Source organism: Microplitis mediator, chromosome 4, assembly GCF_029852145.1.
Source record: "Microplitis mediator isolate UGA2020A chromosome 4, iyMicMedi2.1, whole genome shotgun sequence".
Taxonomy (NCBI): Eukaryota; Metazoa; Arthropoda; class Insecta; order Hymenoptera; family Braconidae; genus Microplitis; species Microplitis mediator.
The window spans coordinates 12,370,750-12,397,502 of NC_079972.1; the positions used below are offsets into that span (position 1 = coordinate 12,370,750).

The 26,753-nt window shown below is 32.0% G+C and overlaps 3 protein-coding genes across 3 annotated transcripts; 2 read left to right on the forward strand and 1 right to left on the reverse strand.

The window, feature by feature from the left end:
• The first annotated feature begins 6,034 nt into the window (after positions 1-6,034).
• On the forward strand, positions 6,035-13,661 carry LOC130666239 (PAX3- and PAX7-binding protein 1). The gene is made up of 17 exons (XM_057467046.1): positions 6,035-6,105; positions 6,186-6,488; positions 6,604-6,782; positions 7,010-7,166; positions 8,022-8,124; positions 8,192-8,349; positions 8,416-8,498; positions 8,586-8,785; positions 8,891-9,080; positions 9,556-9,679; positions 9,820-10,008; positions 11,083-11,282; positions 11,391-11,541; positions 11,667-11,859; positions 12,922-13,120; positions 13,223-13,341; positions 13,420-13,661. The coding sequence occupies exons 2-17, from the start codon at positions 6,311-6,313 to the stop codon at positions 13,469-13,471; spliced, it is 2,475 nt and encodes an 824-aa protein (XP_057323029.1). The 5' UTR covers positions 6,035-6,105; positions 6,186-6,310; the 3' UTR covers positions 13,472-13,661.
• A 536-nt stretch (positions 13,662-14,197) lies between these two features.
• LOC130666240 (uncharacterized) lies at positions 14,198-23,075 on the forward strand. Its single transcript, XM_057467048.1, has 19 exons — positions 14,198-14,327; positions 14,482-14,714; positions 14,817-15,062; positions 15,505-15,663; positions 15,737-16,027; positions 16,405-17,085; positions 17,657-17,874; positions 18,135-18,354; positions 18,655-18,856; positions 18,932-19,148; positions 19,947-20,104; positions 20,190-20,332; positions 20,520-20,653; positions 20,731-20,857; positions 20,927-21,109; positions 21,343-21,672; positions 21,740-21,995; positions 22,361-22,637; positions 22,904-23,075. Exons 1-19 carry the CDS (start codon positions 14,318-14,320, stop codon positions 23,073-23,075), a joined length of 4,257 nt encoding a protein of 1,418 aa, XP_057323031.1. The 5' UTR covers positions 14,198-14,317.
• A 76-nt stretch (positions 23,076-23,151) lies between these two features.
• On the reverse strand, positions 23,152-26,324 carry LOC130666242 (DNA-dependent metalloprotease SPRTN). The gene is made up of 5 exons (XM_057467050.1): positions 26,051-26,324; positions 25,815-25,975; positions 25,093-25,201; positions 24,897-25,016; positions 23,152-24,833 (listed from the first exon to the last, which is right to left on the reverse strand). The coding sequence occupies exons 1-5, from the start codon at positions 26,135-26,137 to the stop codon at positions 23,280-23,282; spliced, it is 2,031 nt and encodes a 676-aa protein (XP_057323033.1). The 5' UTR covers positions 26,138-26,324; the 3' UTR covers positions 23,152-23,279.
• Between the last annotated feature and the right edge of the window lie 429 nt (positions 26,325-26,753).

The window sequence follows — 26,753 nt, forward strand, 5'->3', positions numbered from 1 at the left end:
TGTTTTGTAAAACTTTGAGCAATCGGACCGGACGAACGGTTCAATGGATGAATCTGAAAATTTCCAGGGTTTTTGGGGGTACATTAAGCTGTAAAATTACCTGGCAACATTATTTTTTTTATCAATATTTGCAGAGTAGCGATGAGTCGACTAAAAAACCAGAAAATGGCCATTTTTTAAAGGTTTTTCAAATGGATATCAAGGATGAAAAAAAATTTTTTTTTGAAAAAATCAAAAATGGAGCTTGTAGGGGATTTATTCAAGTTTATTAAACTGCCCTTTAAATTACTGTGTGACCATTTCTTGCTGAGATATCAATAATCAAAGACAAAAGGATCCTTTTTCATTTGAAGGCTGATATCTCAGCAGCAAATTGTCGTACAAAGGAACAAAAAAAAGCAAATTGTAGCCGAATAAATTTCCTAAACAAGCCATGAATTCGTTTTTTTGAAAAAATTTTTCCCGGCCCCGTAGACCTAACAAACGAAACCAAAAATTTTAGAAAAATTTTGTCTCGATCTTTTTCTTCTGATTCCGCAAAAACCGTGGCTCAAAAAAATATTTTGCTGAAAGATCTTCAAACTAGAGATTTCAAGCTTCAATTTGCTTTTTTTATTTTTTCGATATGATCATTTTTCACGAAAATACAGCCTTCCAAAAATCACTAAAAAATTTATAAAATTTTCTTGTTCCTTTAATTTTTTGGATAAGTGTATAATTAATTAGAAGATTTTTTATCCTTACCTCGGTTTGAAGGGTTTGAAGCCATGATACCACAATGCTAGTTTACGATAAAATAATGGAGTCACAATTCAGCACTCAGCAGTTGCCGGTACAGGTGTGGAAAAACTGATTACTGCGCATGTCCACCATTGCGGTTTAACGAATCAGAAAATTATAGTACACGTAAACAGATTTTTAGCCAATGAAATCATTATATGAAGCCCGCGCTGTCCCAAATATTAACGAAGTAAGTCGGATCTCTCTGAAATGTTGAAGAACTTCTTATACTGGTGTCTGAATCGGCCGTAGATGATTGTGTGGTTAAATCATCTGCTGTTGAATAACCTGTCCAAATCTTCCTCAGCCTCGGACGCAGTGTAGACTTCATCGACTCTCAATTTTACTGAACGACACGCAGAATCATCAGGAAAGCCATCGTTTGACACGGAATCTGAAAAAAAATGTGATTATTTAAAATTTGTTGATTTCATTAATGATAAATTCCTAATTATTTAAAATTCATTTATTTAGTTAATAATAAATAATGAAATTATTGTTATTTTTTCTTACTTTCACTATTTTCCGCCATTTTCTAAATGGAATCAACTGACTAATGAAGTCACATTTCAGCAGTTGCCGGTACACGTGTGGAAAAACTGATTTTTGCACATGTCCACCATTGCGGTTTAACAGATCAGAAAATTATAGTACACGTAGACAATCATTAGATGAAGCCCGCGCTGTCCCAAATATTAACGAAGTAAGTCGAATCTTTCTGAAATACTTCCGGTAGCGATGACTAGAAAGGAAAGATTTAGAAGATCAATTACCGATACAACAGAGATAAAAAGTTTAAATTTTAATTTTTAACGTAATTAGTAACGAAAGATTCTTTTTTTTAAATTAATTATTATTTATCAAATCATTGACATCAATTATTTTTTGGACTCGTGAGTCAAGTGATAATCAGTTAGTAAATTTGAAATTTAATTTAATAACTTACAGGTAGTTCGTTTGAAGTTTCACTAGATGGCGGGTAGAAGTTGAAAAAAATGTTGGCTCAACTTCCTGTTCCCTATTCTGGTAATCTGGCGATCTCTTTACGTAGTTCACATGCTGTTTCATTCGATTTTTCTACTGTGCGCATCATAACGTTGATGGTCGACAAGTTATACGAAATACCAGTGGTGCATAAATAATTAAATAAACAATTACTCAAATATAATTTTTGAAATGAATCAAGATTCTGAATTTCATTCAAATTCAGCTAGTGAACTAAAGTGCTTAGTACGAGCAAGTGATGGCGACAAAAATCGTAGTAAAAACGTGGTTTGCTCAGAGATAATGGCACGTGTGTACGATGCTATAAAATTGAAAAAGTTTGATCTCGTTAAACTTTTATTAAAACAAGAAGAGTATGCAGATACTCCTGTGCAATCTTCTGGGCCACTTGGTGGTTACACTGTATTACATATTGCTTGTATGGTAGGTTGCTATGATCTTGTTAGATCGCTAATATTTAAGGTCAAAGCCAACCTCAATAAAATGGCTTTAGACGGAGTTCGACCAATTACGTTGGCTGTGTTATTTCAACATTATAAAATTGTGGACTTACTCCTGGATGCTGGTGCTGATGCCAATGAGGTAATAAACGATGATTTTCAAAAAAAGTATCAAAGTTTTTTTTCATCTCCAGAGGATGAGTGGTGTTGTGATTTTAGGTCAAAAATGACTCTAGTGACATATGCAATTCTTCACGATAAAATTGACTTAGTAGATCTTTTAATCCGACATGGTGCTGATTTTAAAATGAGAAGTTGTTCGAATAGAACACTACTGATGTGTGCTGTTCATAATCACCAGGAACAAATTGTAGAATCCTTGGCCAAAGTTATGAGTAATGATGATATAAACGCTCGTGATAATGATGGTTTTACTGCTATCTACTATTTGGTGAAAATGGATAAATACAAGTGTAGATGTCCCAACACTCTAATAAGTTTAAATGAAAAGAAATTGAGAATTATGTTAATTCTTTACAAGCATGGAGCTGATATAAATTATATGGTAAACGGAGATCCAGCAACATTATTGATCAATATGGCCGCTCAACAAAGATTTTTTCTCATGGTAAAGGATTTATTATTGCTACCGACTTGCTTTGTCAATTCTAAACCTCTGTTTTATGTTGCGAGAACGGACAATAATCCAGAATATCCCCCAGATATGAACGGCTGCTGTAGACGGGCATTGCATATCTGCAAAGGAATCACAATCCACACGATTTTACATGACATACGAATTAGGCAAAGACTCAGTTTACCTGTTCTCAAAGAAGAGGTACTGATTATGGAAGATCTAATTAAAGAACTACCTTTATTGAAAGAGAATTTACTCTCGCTAGAATCACTTCACAATGAGATATTAAAAATGATAAAGCGCCGATTGATAAAATTCGGTGATCAAAGTATTTCCATTTATGATATTTTAACTTCAAGTAATAGAAAATTTGCACAGCTAGTGAGTGATGAAAGCTTTTGTACTGCTATAAAATCCTCTAAATATTCCAAGACAAAACAATATTTTCGAAGAATCGCGGTGCGACTTTATGAAACTATGAGACGAATGAAGTTACTCAACGAATGTAAAAATATATCATATGATATAAGTAAAACTTTTCATTCTCTGCCATTTGACTGTATACAGGAAATCATCGACTATCTACCCTACAACGATTTCAAGAATTTCACTGTCGCATTTGGCTTGAGAGAAATCGAAGAAAACAACGAAACCGCACTAATTAAATAGTATTAAGTTTATATTTTTTAGAATTATGTGATTTTATTTATTTGATATAAATATTTGATTGCTTTCTTTGTAACTTAATAAAATGTTTAAAAGTTAAACGTAAACCTTATTAATTTTATTTGATACCAATAAGAATTATTTATATTTAAAACATAGCTAATTATTATTATTTTTCTAAGCCATTTTTTTTTTTTTATTAACTTATTTACCTTTAATTACTCGCATGGGGTCTAGATGCATTCTTAATTTTTATAGTTCTTGCACCCGTGGGCGTCGAGTGGAACTCGTTCAGTAAATTTAAAATTCAAAATTCACGCTTAATCTCATTGAAATTTTACTAGATGGCGGATAGAGTTTGAAAAAAGATTTGGCTCAACTTCCTTCTCTCTTTATTCTAGTAACCTGGCGATCTCTTTACGTACTTCACTTGAATTTTCTACTGTGCGCATCATAACGTTGATGGTTGACGACAAGTTATACGATATACCAGTGGTGATAAATAATTAAACAAACAATTACTCAAATCTAATTTTTGAAATGGATCAAGATTCCGAATTTCATTCAAATTCAGCTACTGAACTAGAGTTCTTAGTAAGAGGAGGTGGTGAAAATAAAAATAATAGTGAAAACGTGGTTTGCTCTGAGATAATGACACGTGTGTACGAAGCCATAAAATTGAAAAATTTTGATCTTGTTAAACTTTTATTAAAACAAGAAGAGGATGCAGAAACTCCCGTGCAATCTTCTGGGCCACTTAATGGTTATACTGCATTACATATTGCGTGTATGGAAGGTTGCCATGATCTTGTTAGATCGCTAATATTTGAATTCAAAGCCAACCCTAATAAAATGGCTTTAGACGGAGCTCGACCAATTATGTTGGCTGTTTTATTTCAACACCATGATATTGTGGAATTACTCCTGGATGCTGGTGCTGATGCCAATGAGGTAATAAACGATGATCTTCAAAAGAAGTATGAAAGTTGCTTTTCATCTCCAGGAGATGAGTGGTGTTGTGATTTTCAGTCGAAAATGACTCCAGTGGCATATGCAATTCTTCACAATAGAATTGACTTGGTAGATCTATTAATCCGACATAATGCTGATTTTAAAATAAGAAGTTATTTGAATAAAACGCTACTGATGTGTACTGTTCATAACCACCAGGAACGAATTGTAAAATCCTTGGTTAAAGTTATGAGTAATGATGATATAAATGCTCGCGATAATGATGGCTTTACTGCTATCCATTACTTGGTGAAAATAGATATACGCAAGTGTAGATGTGCCGAGACTCTATTAAGTTTGAATAAAAAGAAATTGAGAATTATGTTAATTCTTTACAAGCATGGAGCTGATATAAATTATATGATAAACGGAGATCCAGCGACATTATTGATCAATATGGCTGCTCAACAAAGAGTGTGTCTCATGGTAGAACAATTATTATTGCTACCGATTTGCTTTGAGAATTCTAAACCTTTTTTTTATTTTGCGAGAAAGGGCAATAATCCAGAATTTCCCCGAGATATAAACCGCTGTTGCAGACGGGCATTACGTGACTCCAAAGTATCCACACTCGAAAAGATTATAGTTGACATACGAATTAGGCAAAGACTCAATTTACCTGTTCTCAAAGAAGAGCTACTGGTTATGGAAGATCAAATTAAAGAACTACCTAGATTAAAAACGGCAATACTCGAGCTAACAGAACCAATGTTAGATGAGATATTTGAAATAATTAAGCGTCAATTGATCGAATTCGGTGATCAAAGAATGTCCATTTATGATATCTTAACTTCAAGTAATAGAAAATTTGCACAGCTAGTGAGTGATGAAAGCTTTTATACAGCTTTAAAATTAAAATACTCTAAGAATAAGAGGACAAGATATTATTTCCAAAGAATCGTGCTGCGACGTTATGAAACTATGAGACGAATGAAGTTACTTAACGAATGTAAAAATATATTATATGATATAAGTAAGACTTTTCATTCTATACCATTTTACTGTGTACTGGAAATCGTCGACTATCTACCCTACAACGATTTCAAGAATTTCGCTGTCGCATTTGGCTTGAGAGAAATCGAAGAAAACAACGAAACCGTACTAATTATATAGTATTAAGTTTATATTTTTTAGCATTAAGTGATTTTATTTATTTGATATAAATATTTGATTGCTTTCTTTGTAACTTAATAAAATGTTTAAAAGTTAAACATAAACCTTAATAATTTTATTTGATACCATTATGAATTATTTATATTTAAAACATAGCTAATTATTACCATTTTATTAAGTCATTTTTTTTTTTTTTTATTAACTTATTTGCCCTTAATTACTCGCATGGAGTCTAAATGCATTCTGAATTTTTATAGTTTTTGCACTCGTGGGCGTCGAGTGGCACTCGGTCAGTAAATTTAAAATTCAAAAATTCCCGCTCAATCTCTTTAAAAGTCCACTAGATGGCGAGAAGAGACTAAAAAAAAATGGCGCATTGTTGCATAAAAAAAAATGATGTGACGATTGGTGACGATTTTGCATGATGATAGTGATAGAAACTGAGATAAACGTGTAAATTTAATTAATAGTTTCATCAATTGTAATAATAATAATAATCGGATGAATAATTTATCCTAAAGTTTTTATTGTAGATAAATTAGGAAAAGGTCATAGGTAATAAATAGTTTTCCTTGGAGTAAAGAATCAATTGGAGGAGCACCCTATATGTGTTGGTACTCAGTCTATATCCATAAAGAGTAAGAATTAAAGGTAAAAAATGTCGTTATTTAATAAACCAAAAAGAAACATACGCCGGCGTTCTTTCAATGAGGAATATGAAGACAACGAAAATAGAATGGAGTCTGATGATGTCCAGCCATCAGTTAAATCTAAGCCGAAGAAGAAGGAAAAACCCAAACAAACGCTCCTCAGTTTTGGAGAGGAGCTAGAGGAAGGTTAGATTTTTTTTAGTTTTTAATTTTTATTTAAATGATTTTTTTTACTGGGTTCAATCTAGGTGACGTAAAAGTCCAGTGAGTTTTGTAATTAAAGTGAATTTAATTTTTCTAGCCGATGATGGGGAGGTTTTTAAAGTCAAGAAGTCATCAAGGAGCAAAAAACTGATGAAACAGCTCGATCACGAAAGGAGAAAAAAGAAAGGTGAAGAGAAAATTCAAGTGGACTCTGAGCAAGCGAACATGTCTATTAAGCGCGACAATGATTTAGAAATAAAGACAGATGATCTAGTAGTAAGCTATCTCTATGATGTCTTAATTAGTATTAATATCACTTGAATTTTTTTCTTTAAATATCTAGTACATTTATTTATATATTAGTTTGTATTTAAATGTATTGAGGAAGATTACAAGTAGCCCAGTCATTCAGAGACTTTATTATTTTAATAATTTTATTGTTAATATTCATCATCTACAACATTTTCTTTAGTACTGACATTGATTTTTTTTTTATTATCTAGGTTAAAATTAAAAATACTGCACCGCTTATTTTAAACGGAAGAGCTGCGTTGGTCGCTGGAAAAGATGATTATACTTCTGACGAAGAGGATGATTCAGCGGCACACAAGTTCAGGAAAAATTTTACCAAAACAGATCCTATGAAATTATTTTTAGAAAGTAAGATAACTGTCAATATCTAAGTTCAGTAACAAAATAACTGCGACAAAATATCCGCGGCCAAAGATACGTCAAATCGATATTTTTAAATAACTAATTATCAAGCAAGTCTTGGCAAGTTATATTATCCTCCTCAGTCCCGAGGCATCATTTTTTATAATTTACAGTTTTTAAAGCTGTAGCAATAATTATTTTTATGGTCCAGCAAACAGCGACTATCTTGATAGCCACCCTAGCCGTAAGTTAACTACAAGCTACTGCCGTATTCTAAAGGTAACTTAAAGGAAAGTGTTGGAGAGCAAGCAGTTACCTTTAAGTTGACAGTAAATTGTCTGTTAACTTAGATTTAATTTAACTACAAGTGTTACTGTCAAACAATGACGTTAAGTTGATTTAAAGTTTCACTTGAAATTGACGGCAAGTTCTTCTGTCAAATCACATTCAAATGACGGCAGTAGATTTGCATCAACTTGCACGCAAGTATTATCCAGCTGAGGCTTACCAGAAACTTGTCGTTAAGTTAGCCGAAAATGTTTCACTCCAGAACTTGCTGAGCAAAGGTGTGGCTATCAGAGTAGTTGCCAATGCTGGAAAAATTGTCCCCTATACGGGACGTCAGAATCGAGGTGGTTATTTAAATATACAATAATATTTTTAATATATAACAATAATATACTTCAAGTATCAATTATTTTCCCATAAAAAGGAGTATAATTTTCTAATTGAATTTTTCTATAGATATTTTGCCGCAGTTATTTTGTCTGGGGATATGTAGCCGCGGCATCCGATATTTAAAAATTTATCGTCATCTCTATTGACATGTAAATATTTAATTGGTTTAATGATTATTTTTAGGTGGATGCATTCCTGATGCTGCGATGATTCATGCTGCTAGAAAAAAACGTCAGAAAGCCAGAGAGCTGGGAACAGATTTCATACCTGTCGAAGAAGTACAGACGTACGTATTATTAATTTAATGAATATAAATAAACATTTTAACTGACTTTAATTACTTGTAATTTCAGTGAAGAAAAAGGAAAATCGAGATTGATAAGAGAAGAGGATCATGATCGTAGTGACGACGATGAGTCCCATGAGCGGATGGACATGACCGTAAATGTAGAAGCGCGTGATAAAGAGAAACGAAGAGAGGCATTTTTAGCCTCACAAGTTCCAATAAAAAGTTGGTCTTTTAGTAATAATTATAATGTTGATTCTAATTTAAAGTACGCTATGCATAATCTTGCAGTGTCTGATGATGAAAGTGAGCACGGTAATGAGGAAGAAGAGTGGGAGGCTCAACAAATACGTAAAGGAGTCACTGGCGCTCAAGTAATATTTAATTATTTTATTTTTGCCCATTTTATTTATTATTTATATGGTCATTTTTATCACCACTTGCTATTTATATTTTTTTAGATCGCTGCTGCTCACCAGGATTCGATTATGCAACAACAGTATTCTCTGGGTTTAAACAATCAATACGTAACTGGAACCGGAGTGCCTTTGGAAATGGCCATGATGCCCGCACCTCCACCACCGCCGTGTATTCAACCACCAGATCCTACTAAATTCGTCCCCGTGCCACCCGAAGAAATCCTTGGGAGAATGCGCTCAAGGTTTCATTTAATTAATTAATTAATAAATTTATTTATTTATTCATGCATAATTTACCCAGAGCTTGATTAAGGTATTGATTAATTGATTTTTTTTTGCTACTCCAGCGGGTCGAGTTTTATTCAAGTGCATCGCAAACGTCAGCAGGACCAAGTCCAGCTGATAGAAGAGTTACAGCAGACGCGGAAGGAACTGGATGAGGGTGAAGTTCGCGCGCCTCAACAGGCTCAGCGCTTCAAATATTACCAAGAGTTGCGTGGGTATGTCACTGACTTGGTAGAGTGTCTTGATGAGAAGGTGGGTTTTCACGATGTTACGTTACTTTCTTTTTACTTGCTCGCGATATTAATCGCGTGATTGTTTATCATAAAAAAACAAATTTATTCTCCATCTATTTTACGATGCTTTGAAATTAAGTATAATTAATTTTTTAATTAGTACGCATTTACAAATTTTAATTTAATTGCCAGGGGTCTCAATCTTCTCTGTATTTATTTACATAGTGTTAGAAATAAGTTGTTTTTTTTTTTTTAATAATTTAATAAAAATAAATTATTTAAATAAATTGGGTGAGTATTGCAACTTATCGCGTATAAATACCCAAGTAAAATGCTTCTTTTATTAATTACTGTGACTTTGGAACTTAGCTGGAAACTCCTGTAATTAAATTTATATTTTAAATATATAAATTATAACAGAGTATTGTTAATTTCCATAGTCAATTAATAAGTGGAATATTCGGTGATAATAATAAAAAATTTTTTTCTGTTAGCTGCCAATGGTGATCGGACTGGAGCAGCGGTGGCTAAATTTGTACAGCGAACGTTCTACTGAACTTATGGAACGACGTCGTCAGGACACACGCGATCAAACTGAAGAAATCACTTCCGCTTCGAGTCAGTTATTTATTTATTTTTATGATTACGTATTATGCGACCCGTAGATATTTTTACATTCGTACTCTTGTTTTTTATTATTGAGGATAAAAAAAAATATTTTTATTAAATGTTTTCTTATTTTTTTTTATGATAATCAGGAGGACAAGTTATGAGAAGAGGCCCAGAAGATGACGCGCGTATTCGACGGGCAACCGAACGTGAAGGCCGACGAGCACGACGACGCAGAGCTCGCGAACTCATGCAAAATGTCCCGAAACATAATGACGGGATGTCGAGTGACGATGAAGTTACTGAGCAACAAAATCTTGCTTTTAAACAAGCGAAAGGTTTCAATTATTTAAATTAAAAATCTTTTATGGTACCAGCATCGAAACTTAAAGTTTCAGTGTCTCTACAGCCAATGGAAGATAATTTCAGTCCAATTCCGCGAATTAATTATTTGGAAGCGCGTAAATTTTGAATGCCTTGAGTCAGCGAGCAGAAACAAACTTGTTTCGTCCCTTGGGAACAAACGAATAATTTTTCTGCCCGCTGACTGAAGACATTCGCAGTTTAAACTCTGATTCTTGTCATTTATTTAACAGTAATTTTAAATCATTAATTTTATTTACGTAAATGACAGTTCTGACTGCGATTAAGTTTTATAAAAATTATTGTGAATTATAAATAGTATTTATAGTTTCTGCTTAAGATGATTCTCAGACGGTGCCCCCCACTTATTCAAAATATTAAATAATTTTAAATTGTAATGACCGTATTAAAATTTTTAAAATGAATTAAGAAAAAGTTAAAGCATAAATTGAAAAACGGACAACGCAGTTACAATTCCGCCGAGACATTGATTTTTAAAAAAATTATTTACAGTTTATATCAATTCGGGAATAAACGAAATTTGTTAAATAAATTTCAGTAAAATCTTCATGTCAACATTATAATTTTGAATGTCAAATTTTTTAGACTAAAATTTATTTAACAAATTTTATTTAACTCCTAGTTGATAACGACTGTCATTAATTTTTTTAAGAATATATATCTCAGTGAAATTATAACTGCGTTATCCTTTTTTTAATTAATGGTTTAATTTTTTTTTAAATTAATTAATAAAATTTTAATATTGTTGACAGTTCAAGATCATTAAATAATTTTTGAAAAGTGGGGGGCACTGAGAATGCCCTTAATTATAAATTGCAAATGACAATTTAATAGTTGATCGCACCATTGGTCTTAAATTGACTTGTTTATGACTGGCTGCTGACACTGGAACTTTAAGTTCCAATGCAGGTAATCATGGAAAATATTGTGTGTAACTCAATAAAACACGATGTCAGCCAACTTGACCCTGGTCTGAAATCGTTGTTTCATCCCTCGTAACACAATATACTATTTAAATTTAATTACAGAGGAAATTGACGAAGAAAGCAGAGATATTTTTTCTGACGTTATGGATGACTTTTGTACCGTCCGAGGCATTTTATCTAAATTAGAATCCTGGAGAGAAACAGACATGGAGGCTTATACAGAGGCTTATGTTTCATTATGTATTCCGAAAATGATTTCACCAATTGTGCGATTACAACTTATTACATGGAATCCGTTAATGGTTATTATTTTAATTTTAAATTATTACTATTAACTTTGCTAAGGTTTTATGAATCTTCTGGTTGATTTAATCATCCGATAAAAATTAAAATATATTTATTTTCAACAGGAAAGTACTGATTTAGAACGTACCAAGTGGTATAATTCATTACTACTCTACGCGTTGGATCAAAAAGAAACAGAAGAATCTCTCAGGCGTGATCCAGATGTCAGATTAATACCACTAGCTATCGAAAAAATAGTTATTCCAAAATTAACTTGTAAGTTACTTTTTAAATTTCGTTTTATTATAAATAAATTTTTTACGCGCCGTCTTTATTTGGATATTGATAATTTTTATTCTATTTGTTTGTTTGTTTATATTTATTTTTTCTATTTTAAACAGCTATTGTGGAGAAAATATGGGACCCAATGTCCACATCACAAACTTTACGACTCGTTGGTACCGTCCGTCGTCTTATCATAGACTATCCTAATCTTAACGAGAAAAGTAAACAGTTACAGCTGCTTTTCACTGCTATCTTAGAAAAAATAAAAGCTGCCATTGACAATGACGTATTTATGCCTATTTTTCCAAAGTAAGTTTATTATTTTTATATTTATTTTTACATTTATTGATAATTGTGATGCTGGAATAATTAAAACTTTGTCATTTATTATTTCTACTCCGTTTAAACCTGCGGAATATAAAAATAATTATTAATTAATTACAGTAATTAAATTAAAAATTTTAAGACAGAGTTAATTTTGAATTATGAATTATCATTATAATTAATTATTCTTACCAATCATATCATTAGAATTCCAATTAGACAATAAAAATAATTTAATTTCTTTACATGCAATAGATATATTTTTATCACTACTCCCAGTTAAATTAAGTTGCTCGTCCGAGTGACTAATGTGTAGTTCGTTCTGTAAATTACACATTCTACTAAAAAAATCTATTCTACTTTAGATGTAATATACAATGAAATGATGATAATTATAAAAATAAATTTACACTGTAAAAAATCGGGAGTAACTTCGGAGTGATTACGGGGTTCATTTAAATCCGAATTTTCTCTGCCACTCGGAGATCCAGAGTTTCAGAAAAAAATCACTCTGCATACGGAGTAAATATGGAGTTTATTTTTTCAGCGGAGAGATATAGATTTTATTTAAATCCACATTCACTCCGATTCAGAGTTTTAATATTAATATAAGCTCCCCCTCGGAGTGAATTTTACTCAGAACCAATGTACCTGAAGATTGGAACGTTTTTCGCAGGACGAAAATAAAAAAACAAAATGAAAAGTACAAAATCTACTGGATCGAGATTTCCAAAATGTTTCGCACAGATGCTTGTATGTCAACTGAAAATTACAGGCACCCCCAATTATCCCTTAAGTCACCTCAAGCAGTCGAATTACGTGAATTTTTTTCATTTTGGTTTCGTGAAAAACATTCCGATCTTCAGGTACATCAGGAGAAGAGTTTCAATGTTAAAATAAACTCCTCTTCGGAGTAAATTTTACTCCAAGGATTAAAAAAACAGTCATCAGCTCCGCATTTACTCCAGTTTTAATCCGCATTCACTCTGCAATTTTTTTGCAGCACACAATATTCAAATTTTAATTTAAATTTAAATATCGTTACAGAATTTTGGATCCTAAACATCCGTTCTTTCAAAGACAATTTACAATGGCCGTTAAATTACTGAGAAATATATTAAGTTGGCAAGGATTACTTGGCGACAATCAATTGAAATTATTAGCAATAACTTCATTACTCAACCGCTATCTTTTAGCAGGATTAAGATTTTCTCCAGCAGTAGACGCTTTAAATAAAGCGAACATGGTAAATTATTTTTTTATTTTCTCTACTGTTAAGTTGTTAATAAATTTATATAAATATACTTTTGTTCCAATTAATCTAATTATTTATAAATATTTTTCTTAGATTATGACTACTCTACCCCGGGCATGGCTTCATGGGGGTACCATTGAAGATTTAAATATGTTTGCAACACTTATTAATCAACTAAGTGATAAACTAGATCAAGCCAACCCAGCCCACCAGTAAGACTTCATAATCCTCATATATTTTTAAATATTTATTAAATTATTTTACCATTAATTTACTTATATTTTTTTCAGTGAGGCCTGGGAATACTCTCAATCAATTTTGCGATTAATAAAACCATTGTAAAAAATCCATAGGCTACTAAACAAAAAAAAACTAATCAGTAGTTATGTTTAAAAAAAATAAATAAAATAAAAGACAAAAATAACATCAAATGCTTTGTACATTCTGACTAATTACCGTATACTTTTAAGTGTTAAATTAAATTTAACAATACCAGTAAATTTGTATAGAATTTATTTGAAAAAATATTTTAAAAATATTTCAGTAATTTGTAATTAATTTGTAAATAATTAAAATTTAAAAAATAAAAAAAAAAACAAATAAATTCATTGATGTAATAATTTTTTATTTTTATTTTACGAGTATCTTTTAGTAAAAATATATGAAAGAAAAAATATTTATCAATACAAATACTAGTTCTAAATATAAAAAAGGCCAGAGATCAATTTATTCGTTTTGAATATTTTTTTTTCATTGCAATTAAATAATATTTTATAATTCATTATAAATAATATAGAAATATATCTATCTATCTATATATATACATATTTTTGAATGTGGTAAAAATTTTTGTCTGTATAATTATCAGTAGGGTGACGAATATATACGTATATATGTATTTCTATATATTTGTGTATTCATTGATGTATAAACATGTTTAGTCTTGACTCATATTCATATACATACATTTATATATGGGTATGTAAAGAGGACATGATGAGATTGAAGATAATCTGTCGATGGGATAATTTTAACTAACACCAATAAAAAGTTTAACTTGGTCGGATAGTAAGTTACAGAGATATGAGATGAGAGCACACACATCCTCAGCACGTACCCAGTGTGCAGGTCATCTCTTGACTTTCATGAACTCAGTCGACATCAGTCTTGTGACGGACCCACACAATTATGTCCCCAGGTACTATAATTTTTAAAAAAACGCTCATACTTGATAAATATTCAAATTCAAATTTTTTTTTTTCCGCGTTAAATATTTTTTGGATGATCGTTTAATTTTTTAGTAAGAAGAATATATTTACTGATGTTAATCATTTCTTCTTTTATATTTATAGATGTGATATGGAATAAATCATTTAAAATGTACCGGAAAATAATATTATTTATTATAATCATAACAATATCAGCAACATCCGGTGATAATATATTTAAAACCGGGAAGAAATACGAGTATTCATATTTTGCAGAATCTAATTCTGGTGTATTATCGCCGTCTAAAGCTGCATCATCATGGGGTATGCAGGGTAAATTTGTTGTTAAAACATCAAATAGTATTGCGGAAATGCAGGTAATTATTATTGTTATTTATATATATAATATTTGTTTGTTTAATGAGGAAGAAATATAAGTTTTGGTTTTTTAATATTTATGTTTTATTTGAATTAAATAGCTGACTGATTTAAAAAGTTTTATATGGAATGGAGAATATGTTGAGGAACCAAATCTTGTTGAGGTCAAAGATCAAGCTGCGGATCTTTTAAAGCCCTTTCAGATAATCTATTCCAACGGAACAGTTACAAATTTTAGTGTTGAAATCGAGCCTATTTGGGCGATAAATATTCAACGAAGTATTGCTAGTATTTTTCAATTTGATTTAAATATTTTACAGAAGGAAGTTGCGTTTCATTCACAAGAAGTAATCAAATTTTTATTTTTTTTTAATTATTATGATACTGGAGTTAGCCGACGTCTAATAATTTTTGAATTTTTTTTTTGAAACAATAAATTATAAAAAAAAAATGCACCTGTAGCTTTTGGAATTTTCTACATGTGCATTTTTTTAGTTTCCTTTTTTTCGTGACTAATTTGTTGAAAAAAAAATTCGAAATTTTTGTCTGTGAGCTTCAGGATCATTCAGTTGTGATACTGGAGTTAGCTGACGTTGTATAATTTTAGGATTTTTTTAAAAACGAAAAAAAAAAAAATGCACTTGTAGCTTTTGAAATTTTCTACATGTGCATATTTTTAGTTTCTTTTTTTTAATTGATTTGTTAAAAAAAATCCAAAAATTGTTGATTGTCTGCAAACTTCGGGACCATAAATTAATTAATTACTTAATTAATATTTTTTTTATTAAGGACTCACATTATGGGAGATGTAACATTGAAAATATTGTGACTATTGAATCAGATAATGAATTATGGATAAGAAAATATTTTGATCCCCGTACTTGTACCGGTCATCCGCATTGGACATGGACTAATGTACCCCGTATGCAATGTCCGACTGGAGATGAAGTAAAATATATTTTACTTTATATGTAACAATTAATTGATTAATTTGTTTATTTGTTAATTAAATTGTTTGCAGAGTCCAATTATAAAATCAAGCGAACGATTATACAAAGTAAAATTGGATGGTAATGACACTGAAATAACATTCATAAACGCGACGGGCGGAATTTACGTTCAGCCGTTTAAAAATATGTACGAGTCACAATTTTTATTTACAAGACAAATTTTTAAACTGATTGACGTTACGGATTTTAATGGCGATTTATCAAATGGTAAATTACGTCAAGTCAGTTTACAACATGAACTTCCTGATAATGATTTATCACAGGAAAGATTTACCCATGAGAAAGAACACATTTTTAAATCAGTAATTATTATTTTTATTTTCTTATTTTTTCAAATCATCAGTGATATCCCGGGCAAAAAAATTCCAGCCAAAATAACATTAAAATTTTTTTTTTCGGCCAATTTTCGATTTTTTCGAATAAATTTATACGCTTTCAAAGAAATTTCGGCCAACTTTCGACCTTTTCTAAGAAATTTGTACAGTTCCAAAGAGATTTCGATCAAATTTATACTTTTCGGCGTATTTCCGGCCAGCTTTCAACCTTTTCTAATAAATTTGTACGGTTTCTACAAGAGTTTGGCCAAATTAATCTTTTCGGTGTATTTTCGGCAGAATATTTTTACCCAGGATTTTATTTATTTACGTTCTTTCATTAACGAAAAATAATTTATTCCTAGATCTCCATATTACTAGATCGCCTGAGTCAACGCTTAGAGAATCCAGGCTTGGATACTGAAATAAATAATTTGCACAACACAACAATATCAATACTACTTTACTATTTCAGCAAATTCGATCGAATTGATTTACAGACAGCGTATAATAACATTTCCGGTACAAGTTACAAAGAAGAAACAATTAGAAACATGTTTCTTGAACTGGTACCGCAAATAGGTACCAGGGACTCGGCATTATTTGTAATGGACTTAATTCAGCAGAAAAAAGTGTCCGACATCACAGCAATGCAGCTTTTGACCCAACTTCCATTTCATATTCGCAAACCGGATGTTGAGTTTTTAGATAAAATGAAGACTTTGATTGATTTGCCGGAGAAATTGTCCACGGAAGTGCGGAACACGGGGATACTGACATTTGGGACGTTGATTTATAAAACCTGTTTGGTTTACTGTCCTGACGAAGTACTTGATGACTACGTGAGACTTTACATGGACAAATTTACGGAGAGCGATAGCTATGATAGGAAAATGATTTGGCTTGAGGGACTCGCTAATATACAGCTGGGTAAAGTCGTTGAATTTTTGGAGCCAATCGCTACTGGGAATAATGAGGAGTCACGTCATCTGCGGGTGTTAGCAGCTTGGGCATCGTTGCCTACTGCGCCTTATAGGCCCGACATTGTAAGACATTTTGAATTATAAAAATTAATTAATTACCCGAGTCAAAATTTAAATCGTAGATTGAACGTACTAGACGTTGAAAACTTGAATTCAACCTTTGAAGACGTAGTTGACGTACGAAAACGTAACAAAGACTTGCGTAATCGTAAATCGTAGATACAACCTTTCAAAACTTGCAATAAAACTATATTGGAAACATTTTATTGCCAAAAGACATGTCTAGCAGCCAGAAGAAAAGAAATAAAAATTTGTTGCAGCTGTAGAAAAATATTTTGGGCCTTGCAGAAGATAACTCTACTGATGCCCAGTTTCTCGAGCTTTTTTGGGTCTTACAGACTACCTAGAAGCTTGTAGACAAAAAATGTTTCCGATATAGTTTTATTGCCAGTTTTGAAAGATTATTTACACGATTATTCACGTTTTCGTGCGTCAACTACGTCTAAAATACGTTTCACGACTATTTACGTCTTCAAGGGTTGAATTTACGTTTTCAACGTCTAGTCCGTTCAATCTACGATTTAAATTTCTACTCAGGTAATTAATTAAATTAAATTTATTTATTTTCTCACAGATTTATCGAGCTTACTGGCCAATACTCGCCAATCGTACGGAATATCTAGAAATGCGCATCGCAGCATTGCAATTATTAATTGAATCAAACCCGACATCGAATCGCATAATTTCACTTTATTGGTACATGCAAGGCGAATCTGATTTACATTTAGTTAATTATTTTTACACGACATTGAAATCTATGGAGAGAACAAATTTCCCATGTTACAAACACATGTAAATAATTTTTTTATTTGAATTAATTTATTTTTTTTTTTTCACGATTTTCACTGAAGTTAGTAGACAATTGAAAATTTTCGGATTTTTTTTTCAACAAATAAATTATTAAAAAAAAATGCACATGTAGAAAATTTAAAAAGCTATAGGTGCAATTTTTTAAATATTCTTTTTTTTTATAATTTATCAATTTTGGAAAAATCGAAAATTATTATTTAATAATTTCGGCTAACTTTAGTGTGATATTTTTAAAATTGTAGTGGATCTGTAGCGACACAATTTTCCCGCATACTCAAGAAACCAGAAAGTGATGAGCATATTATTACTGGAAATTATATATTTGATTATCAAGATATGAAACGTAACTTTGGGGCAATGGTACAAAATATTATTATTGCAAGCCCGCTGTCTAATATACCAGAGATTGCCTACATTACGTTAAATAGCCATGGAAGTGGTACACATTTCAATCAAATTTCCGTAAGAATAAAATATTTTATCTAAAAGAATGCCGATTATTTTGTCAAATTTTTTCTCCCAATTGAAAACTTTCACCGCAAAATACAGACCAAGACTCGCGGCCCGACTTTTCAATCTAGCGATCCACGGTTTAATTTTTTTTTTAATTTTTATTTGATTGCAAGGAAAATTTTGACAAAATCTCCGACTACTGTCGTGTAACAAAAGTTTCCACTCGAGGGGAAAATAAAAAAATTTCTTTTTCCCTTGACTTAATTTCTGCAATAGAAATTTTGATAAAATAAAATAATTATTTTTCAGTTACAAATAAAAGCCACAGGATTAACTCACTCGTTGTCACATTACTTGGAAAGTTTTGTGCGTATAAAAGATATTCTCAAAGAATTTAAATTAGATGACAGATCATTTGAATCTCCTCACATTGAAATAATAGCGCGCGTCCAACAAAAAGCTGTCTTATGTTTACATTTTAATAAAACTAATATTGACAGCGCTCTTTCATGTAAGTTTACATTTTTACTTAAGTCATAACTAGAATAATAATAATTAATTTATGTAATCAATAATATTTATTTAGATTTAAGATCATTACCAGAGAATACGTTTCAAATATATCAAAATATGGAGTTTCATATAAATCAACAACGCATTAATATACCGCTGACGATGGAATCTATTCAAGTAACTGATTTAGGGACAAATGTAAGACTTGCCGCCACAGCTAATTCGTTATTTTCCATGAGAGGGAACTTTACTTATTTATTCAATGGGCGCAATAATCACGTGATATTACGGTAAGATGATTTAATTATTTAATAATTATTTTTATATAGAAGATCTATAGAAAATCGACTCATCCCTGGTAGAAAATTTTCGGAATTTTCGCTGCAAATCTCAGTTCTAAAGTTCTAAAGACTTTTTCAAAGTTTTTCAGAGAAAAGTCCGAAAAATTTCCACCAGGAATATGCCGTCGAAACGGCGCGTTAGTTTTTATCAGGATCATCGTCTAAGAAATTCTATAGAAAATCGACTCATAGGCCGTCGAAACGACGCGTTAATTTTATCAGGATCATCGTCTAAGAAAATCTATAAAAAATCGGGACTCATCCCTGGTGGAAATTTCGGACTTTTCTCTGAAAAACTCTGAAAAAGTCTTTGAAACTTTGAAAAAGTCTTTAGAACTTTAGAACTGAGTTTTTTAGAGAAAATTTTCACCAGGGATAGGCCGTCGAAACGATGCGTTAGTTTTTATCAGGATCATCGTCAAGAAATTCTATAGAAAATCGACTCATAGGCCGTCGAAACGACGCGTTAATTTTATCAGGATCATCGTCTAAGAAAATCTATAAAAAATCGGGACTCATCCCTGGTGGAAATTTCGGAATTTTCTCTGAAAAACTCTGAAAAAGTCTTTGAAACTTTGAAAAAGTCTTTAGACCTTTAGAACTGAGTTTTTCAGAGAAAATTTTGAAAAATTTTCACCAGGGATAGGCCGTCGAAACGAGGCGTCAGCTCTGATTAGGATCATCGCCTAGGAAATCATTATTATTAATTAATGATCTAATGATATGGAATTTATTATTTTGTTTCAGCACAGTTATTCACGGTACCGAAGTAGTTGAAACTTACAATCCCTTGATCGATGTTTGGCATTCTGCTGAACGTTCCCAATCAATTCATGGCTACTTACCAACAAATGTCACCGTTGGACTTCAGGAAAAATTATTTTTATCCTACAATACACCTACTGGTTACTATTTAACATTCAAAAATAATTCATCAACTCATTTACTCTCCGATAATAATTAAATACCTTTACTTTTTTTTTATTACAGAATATTTACAAACTGGCATAACTGCTCATGCACGAACAGTCACATCAGTCAGAGGAGTAAAAGCAGCACAAAAATTGAAAGCCATTTGTCAGCATTGCTCGAGTCTGTATACAGTCAAAAGATATCAACATGAAGAATTACAAGTGAATTTTTAATAAATTTAATTGTTTAGGGAATTCTCCGACAATTCTCCCCCTTCTAGAATAAAATTTTGATCCGGTCACGGCTGTTGGAAATCATTGAATATTTTTAAAAAGTGGGGGGAGGCACTGTCTGAGAACTCCAGTAAAAATATAAATTTTGAATTTAAAAATGTAATTTTTTTTTTAGAATGCGGTTGTTTTTAATTCAGTTGTACCTGAACTGGGTGGACAACTAGAAGTTAAAGTATTTGATTGCGACCGAGAGATAGCACAAGACGAATTATTTAATGATATTTGGTCATCACACCGGAGTAATTACCAGTGAGTATTTGAATTTAATTTAATTAATAATTATTTTATACAATTTATTAATTAATTACTATTTTTATTTCCAACAGAACTTGGTCGGGAGCAAAATTGCTACTTCTGGGCATCCATTTCTTGGATTACTTTAGTTATGTACCGCCGAGAGGAAGTTGCGGGGTTGCTATTTATATTGAGCCGTCAAATATTCAGCCTTCTGAAGTAATTATTTTATATTTCATTTGATTACTAGTTATAAATTATTGTAACAAATATAAATATGTTAATTAGGTGAAGTTCGAGTTTGCCAAAAGTGGTAAGAATTTTGTGTTATCATTGACAAGAAGCGAGTTGGGCAGTTTAAAAGTTTTGCAACAGTGGAATTTAGCAGCGCTCTATGAATCAAAGACCTGGGTGTCTGATTCATTGAAAATAAAAGCCAGTAGAACTGTACCTGGGGAAAAAGTCATGAAGGTAAAAAAAAAGTCATTAATTTTTTACCAGGCCTGCACCGAAAGTTTAAATTCCTGTCTTGGTTAGAAGCAAAACTTTAAACTTTCAGGTGCAAATCTTGTGAAAAATTGCATACACACGGAGGTAGGACTCACCTTCGGCTCAAGTAGGCAATTATACACGGGCTGAAATGTCCTACTTTCCTCCTTGGTGTGTAATATACTATTGCTAATAAATAAATCATTTAATTACAGATTTGTGTGGAAATAGAACGAATCATGCCGTGGACGTGGGACTATTTCAGTTTGAAACCCAGTGACCAAGCGTCAATAAACTTGAATATAATATGGGGATTATCTGAAACCGCAAAGGGAAAGTGTTCTGGTTCGTCACTGCTATTAAATATGGTCGGCGAAGTCAGTAAAGATCAAATAGAAGAGAGCAAAAAGGACAAATGGCCTTACAATCAGTGCCGCAAACAATCAAGCGGAAAATCTGTCGTTCCCTACACCGAAGCCTGTTATCAAGCTTCCAGAGAGTTATCGACGCTGAGAAAATACCAAGTGTTTGTTAAATCTGAAAACGTGAGTACTTTTAATTTTAATTTACACCAACTAAGTTACTGGTAATTCATTTTATTTTGCTTATTAGCTACCAGAAAAAATGGAGAACTTCATCTGGAGACTGAGAGCTCTCTATGATGTTATCGGTGGCAACAGCAGTTATTTATCTGACGCAGAGAAATTTGTCATTGGCGCGACTTTTCCTAAAGACAGCACCAGAGCTGAGATGCGAGTTAATCGCAGCAAGTTACCGATAAAATATGATCCTGATATTGTTGATATGATTTTGACACGAACCAGATTGCACAGATACATTGACAATGCTTTTCTTCGCGCATTCTTCAGTAAATATTAATTATTAATGCAGTCGAACTCCATTAACTCGGACAGTCAGTCTACGGAGCGGAAATTTCATAAAAAATTCCGACTTATCGAATGCCCCTTCTCCCTTACAGAGTAAACTGCACGCATGCGCTCTTACACCACATGAATGATGTATATATAAATATACAGACACATACAAATATATAGCATCGGGTGGGAGACTGCGTGCTCGTAGTGGGGGTCAAGATTCAGGGGAAGTTCCGAGATAATGGAATCCGAGTTACTGGAGTTCGATTGCAATTAAATAATTTTTTTGATTGTAAATTCTGCTGGACAGGATTTAGAAGGATCCAACTAGTAAATTAATTTTTTTTTTGTGTGACAGGTTTTTGTGTCCTGACACCTGACATGGTACAGTCAGCTCACAATGTAACGCGTAAACTGCAGAAAGGTCGTGAATTTTTGGTACTCGGCCAGTGTTATGACGAAAATCCAGGGTTTGCTTTAACGGCGACCAGTTCTGATGAAGGAGTTACGTTAAATATCAACGACGACAGTAATAATATTAAAATAGTACCAGATAATGGTGGTACTGTCTATAATTTTACGGACCAAATCCAACTGACTAGAGATTTCGAGTGGAATCTTGTTAACGACAAAAGGTATTTATTTTTTTATTTTAAAACAGTACAAAAATATTTTAGTAATTAACATTAAATCTCTTCGTAATTAATTAGCATTTATTTTTAATTAAAATTAACAACTTATCAATTATGAATAATTACTGACAGTATTTTCATTGTCTTTTTTTGTGGTTTTAAATTCTTATTAAATGGCACTTTTATTTTTTTTTTATTCTCCCGCGTATTTTGAATGATTATCGAGTAAGTAATTAATAAAAAAATGATTTATTTATTTTTATTTTCAGATTTAGACTGGATAAAAATTCAATTCACATTCTCCTGAGCAACAACATTCCATTCATTCATTTCACAAAAGATCAAATTTTAATTTTCTTCCCAAATTACATTCAAGAATTTACATGCGGAGTTTGCACCGCAAGAAGATTCGACAAATTCGGCTTGTACGACAAAATATAATTTTTTATAATAGATAAATAATGCAAGAAAATATATTTATTAAATATAGAAATAAGATTATTATCAATATTAATTAAAAAAAAATAAGTAGATTATGTAATACTTGACTTCATTTAAATACGAAGTGAAAATAAAAAACTAAAATAATAAATAAATAAATATCAGACTTTGAAAAAAAAGTATATATATATTAATAACTGGTAATTAATCATTACGAGTGATACACCAATCAACATGTTCGGCCATATCTTTACCAATAATCATCAAGTTACAAATTGGACAGAGATATCTTTGCTCCATGCTGGCTGGCGCCTCCACTTCTGTCGGACTGTCAAGAGTCGTATCACCGAAAGTGATCAGCGCACAGGTTTCCAAGTGCTCATTCAGCGGAATTTCTCTGCTGATCATCGAATCGCAAACCAGACATTTGTAAGTATTGCGGGTATGGGATTTGCTGCTTCCAGATGTTTTGCTGCACCCGGGTTTGGAGTCGGAATCATCAATGACGATAACGGGGCCGAGATCTTTCTCAAGTTTGTTCTTGGCCTTTTTCAAACACTCATCCGAGTGATCGCTGTACTGTTTGATATTTATGTAACGCCCACATGCGACACATTCGATGGTTTCGGTCTTGGATTTAACAGGAGACGCAGTTAGATCCGTAATGTCGTCATTTGTGAGATTGACATACGAATTGTCAGGTGGCTGAGCTAGATCTCCGGCTTCATTTAAGCAAACGTCTAGATGATCATTTATTGATTCACTTCTAAAAAGTCTATTGCACTTCGGACAATTGATGCGATTGGTCTCGGGTCTTGCTGGTGAATCTCTCGAGTGAGAATTATCGCTGCTGCTATTTAGTGCTTGTGGAGTTGCAGTATTGTCAGCTGTGGAGTCTAGATTTAAACAGACGTCCACGTGGAGATCAATCAAGTCCGCTTCGAATTTTTCGTGACAAAAAGGACACTCGTGATCTTTTGATTCAACTTTTAGACGTTTTCTTGGCGGGTTTGAATCAGTGTCATTGGCAGCCAAACATAAGTCAATGTGATGGTTTATATTGTCATCGGGAATTGATTTATTGCAAATAGGACACTGAGGTGCGTTTTTACCAGCAGCTTCATTTGATTTATCAGTTGATGCTGGTTTAGACTTTGGTCCAGGTGACATAAAACGAGTTAACAAGTTGCTTGTACCAGAATTACTTCCTCCTAGTGTACCAGAAAAATTGACTCGGTTGGCTGGTGGTTTTGGTGAAGTAAATGGTTTAGTATTTGATGGTGTTGGATTTGAACTTTTAGAACCAGGACCACCGGTACCGAAACCAAAAACGTTATTTGTTTTGTTACCAAGTTTTTTAATACCTTCTGACGTACTATTAGAATCTCCTGATACAGTTTTACTATTTACGGTTTTAGTTTTACTACCCAGCAGTACAATTTCACCGTCTCCTGATATTTTATTTTTAGGTAAATTCGTTTGGATAAAATTATCTAGCGTATTTTGCTTCGGCAGCGGCTTAGAAACTTCATTAGACTTTTTATTCTTCGGCTTTTGAACATCAGGTTCACGTATTTTTATAAACTCACCGCCACAAGTTTGCTGATGATTTTTCCACCAGAAATCCGAAGGTCCAGGCGCGCGATTCATTGCGCGACGTACTGTTCCAAAGAAGGGCTTCCGGTGCTGACAAGGCCCATTGCATCTCCACCAGTGCTGTTGGTACAGACGTACTTCATCATGAAAATCATGATAAATCTGCTTGTAAAAAAAATTTATCACTTAAAATCATGAGTTTTATTCATAACTTATATAAATTACCGTAATTTTAGTCCCAGCTTCGCGATTTATTCTTTCCATATGCTTGCAAAATTCAGGACCATGACCATCTCGGTCGCGGTTATTGTTGGTAACAAATAAATAACCATGAATCATCTCGTGCTATCGACAAAATTAATTATTAATTATTCAAGTATTATAATTAGTATTAAATTAATTAATTAATTAAATAAAATACCAGTAATGTTTCAACTAAATCTTTCCTAGGTCGCAATTTAAGTAAGGGCGCACTCAGAGAAATAACACACTCACGATTGCGTGGGTGAAATGAACACGTGCCAGCACATCTGATAAAATTATTTAAAAAAATATTATTTTAAAAACCATGAATTTAAAAAATATATAAATAAACAAATCACAGTTTCATTGGATAATAATTTTTCTTGTTATTACCCAGACAGCATTCAAGTCGGAATGACTGCTTTACTTGGTCTTTTTGAAGGTGTCCTCAAGAAGTCTTGTAATGACTTCTTAAAGACGTCATTTTTAAGAACTCTTAAGTGAGTTCTTGAAGACTTCATTAATAAGACGTAAGTTTTGTGACGACTAAATGTATTCTTTTTTAAACTTCTTTGAAGTCAAAATTAGGAGCTCCTTGAAGACGTAATGGTAAGTTCAAACTGAAGTGTTATTTGCGAAGTCAGAAAAAAGATCTCTTTTTAAAGTCTTACTGAGTTCGCTAGGTGGTTCATTTGACATCTTGAGAACTTCTTAAAGACTTCTTTAAGATATTGATGAGACGTCGAAATCATAAATGGGAATTCATTCAGAACTCATTAAGACGTCATTTTGCTATCTGGGTATTTAACGTTTATTTTTAATTTTTGTACAACGTTTTGTCGGTTTCCTGACTGTGATTTCTTTATTTTCAACAAAATATAAATTTTAAAAAATAATTACGTTGTCATTCGAGTGCTCCATCGAACTTGGACAGCAACCAACTCATTCCAAAAAAATTTCTCGTTGAATTGCACGAACATCGTGTAGACATTTGGTGTAGGATCGATTATCTCCAACGTTTCGTCTATCAGAGTTCTCGGCCGATATTCGATTTCATTTAACTGTAAATTAAATATGTAATTAACAAACTTTTTAAATGAATTTTACTAAGAATAAAATATAAGTAATTTAATTACGTGATCGGGAAAAACGGCATTTTCTGTTATGCCATGGAAGACTTGATTGTTCAATAAATTTAGGTCTTGAAAATATTTATTTGACATGTTTCATATATTTCTAACTGCTTTGTTATGTAATTTTAATATTATTAACTATCTCGCGACTTAAATATCTAGGAAAAATAAATAATTTATAAAATTTAATGCCGGATTAAATTTTCATTATTTTTTTTAGGCTAAAATTTGGCGGCAACTCGAGTCGACAACAAAATATACAAAATATCAACATTCTATAGTTTAATTTATACTACTTTTTATTGTGAGACAACAAATATGAAATATATAAAAGTATAAGAGAGAAAAATATAAATTTTAGATGAAAAAAAAAATTCTATGCGAGTGCGCAGTTTTTAAAAACACGATAATGAAGTTAGCCGACGTCTAATAACTTTTGAATTTTTTTTTCTAAACGATAAAGTATAAAAAAGAATATTTGAAAAAATTGCACTTATAGTTTTTTTAATTTTCTACATGTGTATATTTTTAGTTTTTTTTTCTTGTAAACGATTCGGTGAAAAAAAAATTTGAAAATTTTTAATTGCCCGCTAACTTCAGAGTTATTTAAAAAATATTTACGCACACGCATTTCTCTTAATTTATTAAATTTTTTAAACCATAACCTTTTAAAAAATTTACACTGAAGCTGTAGTGTAAAGTGGTC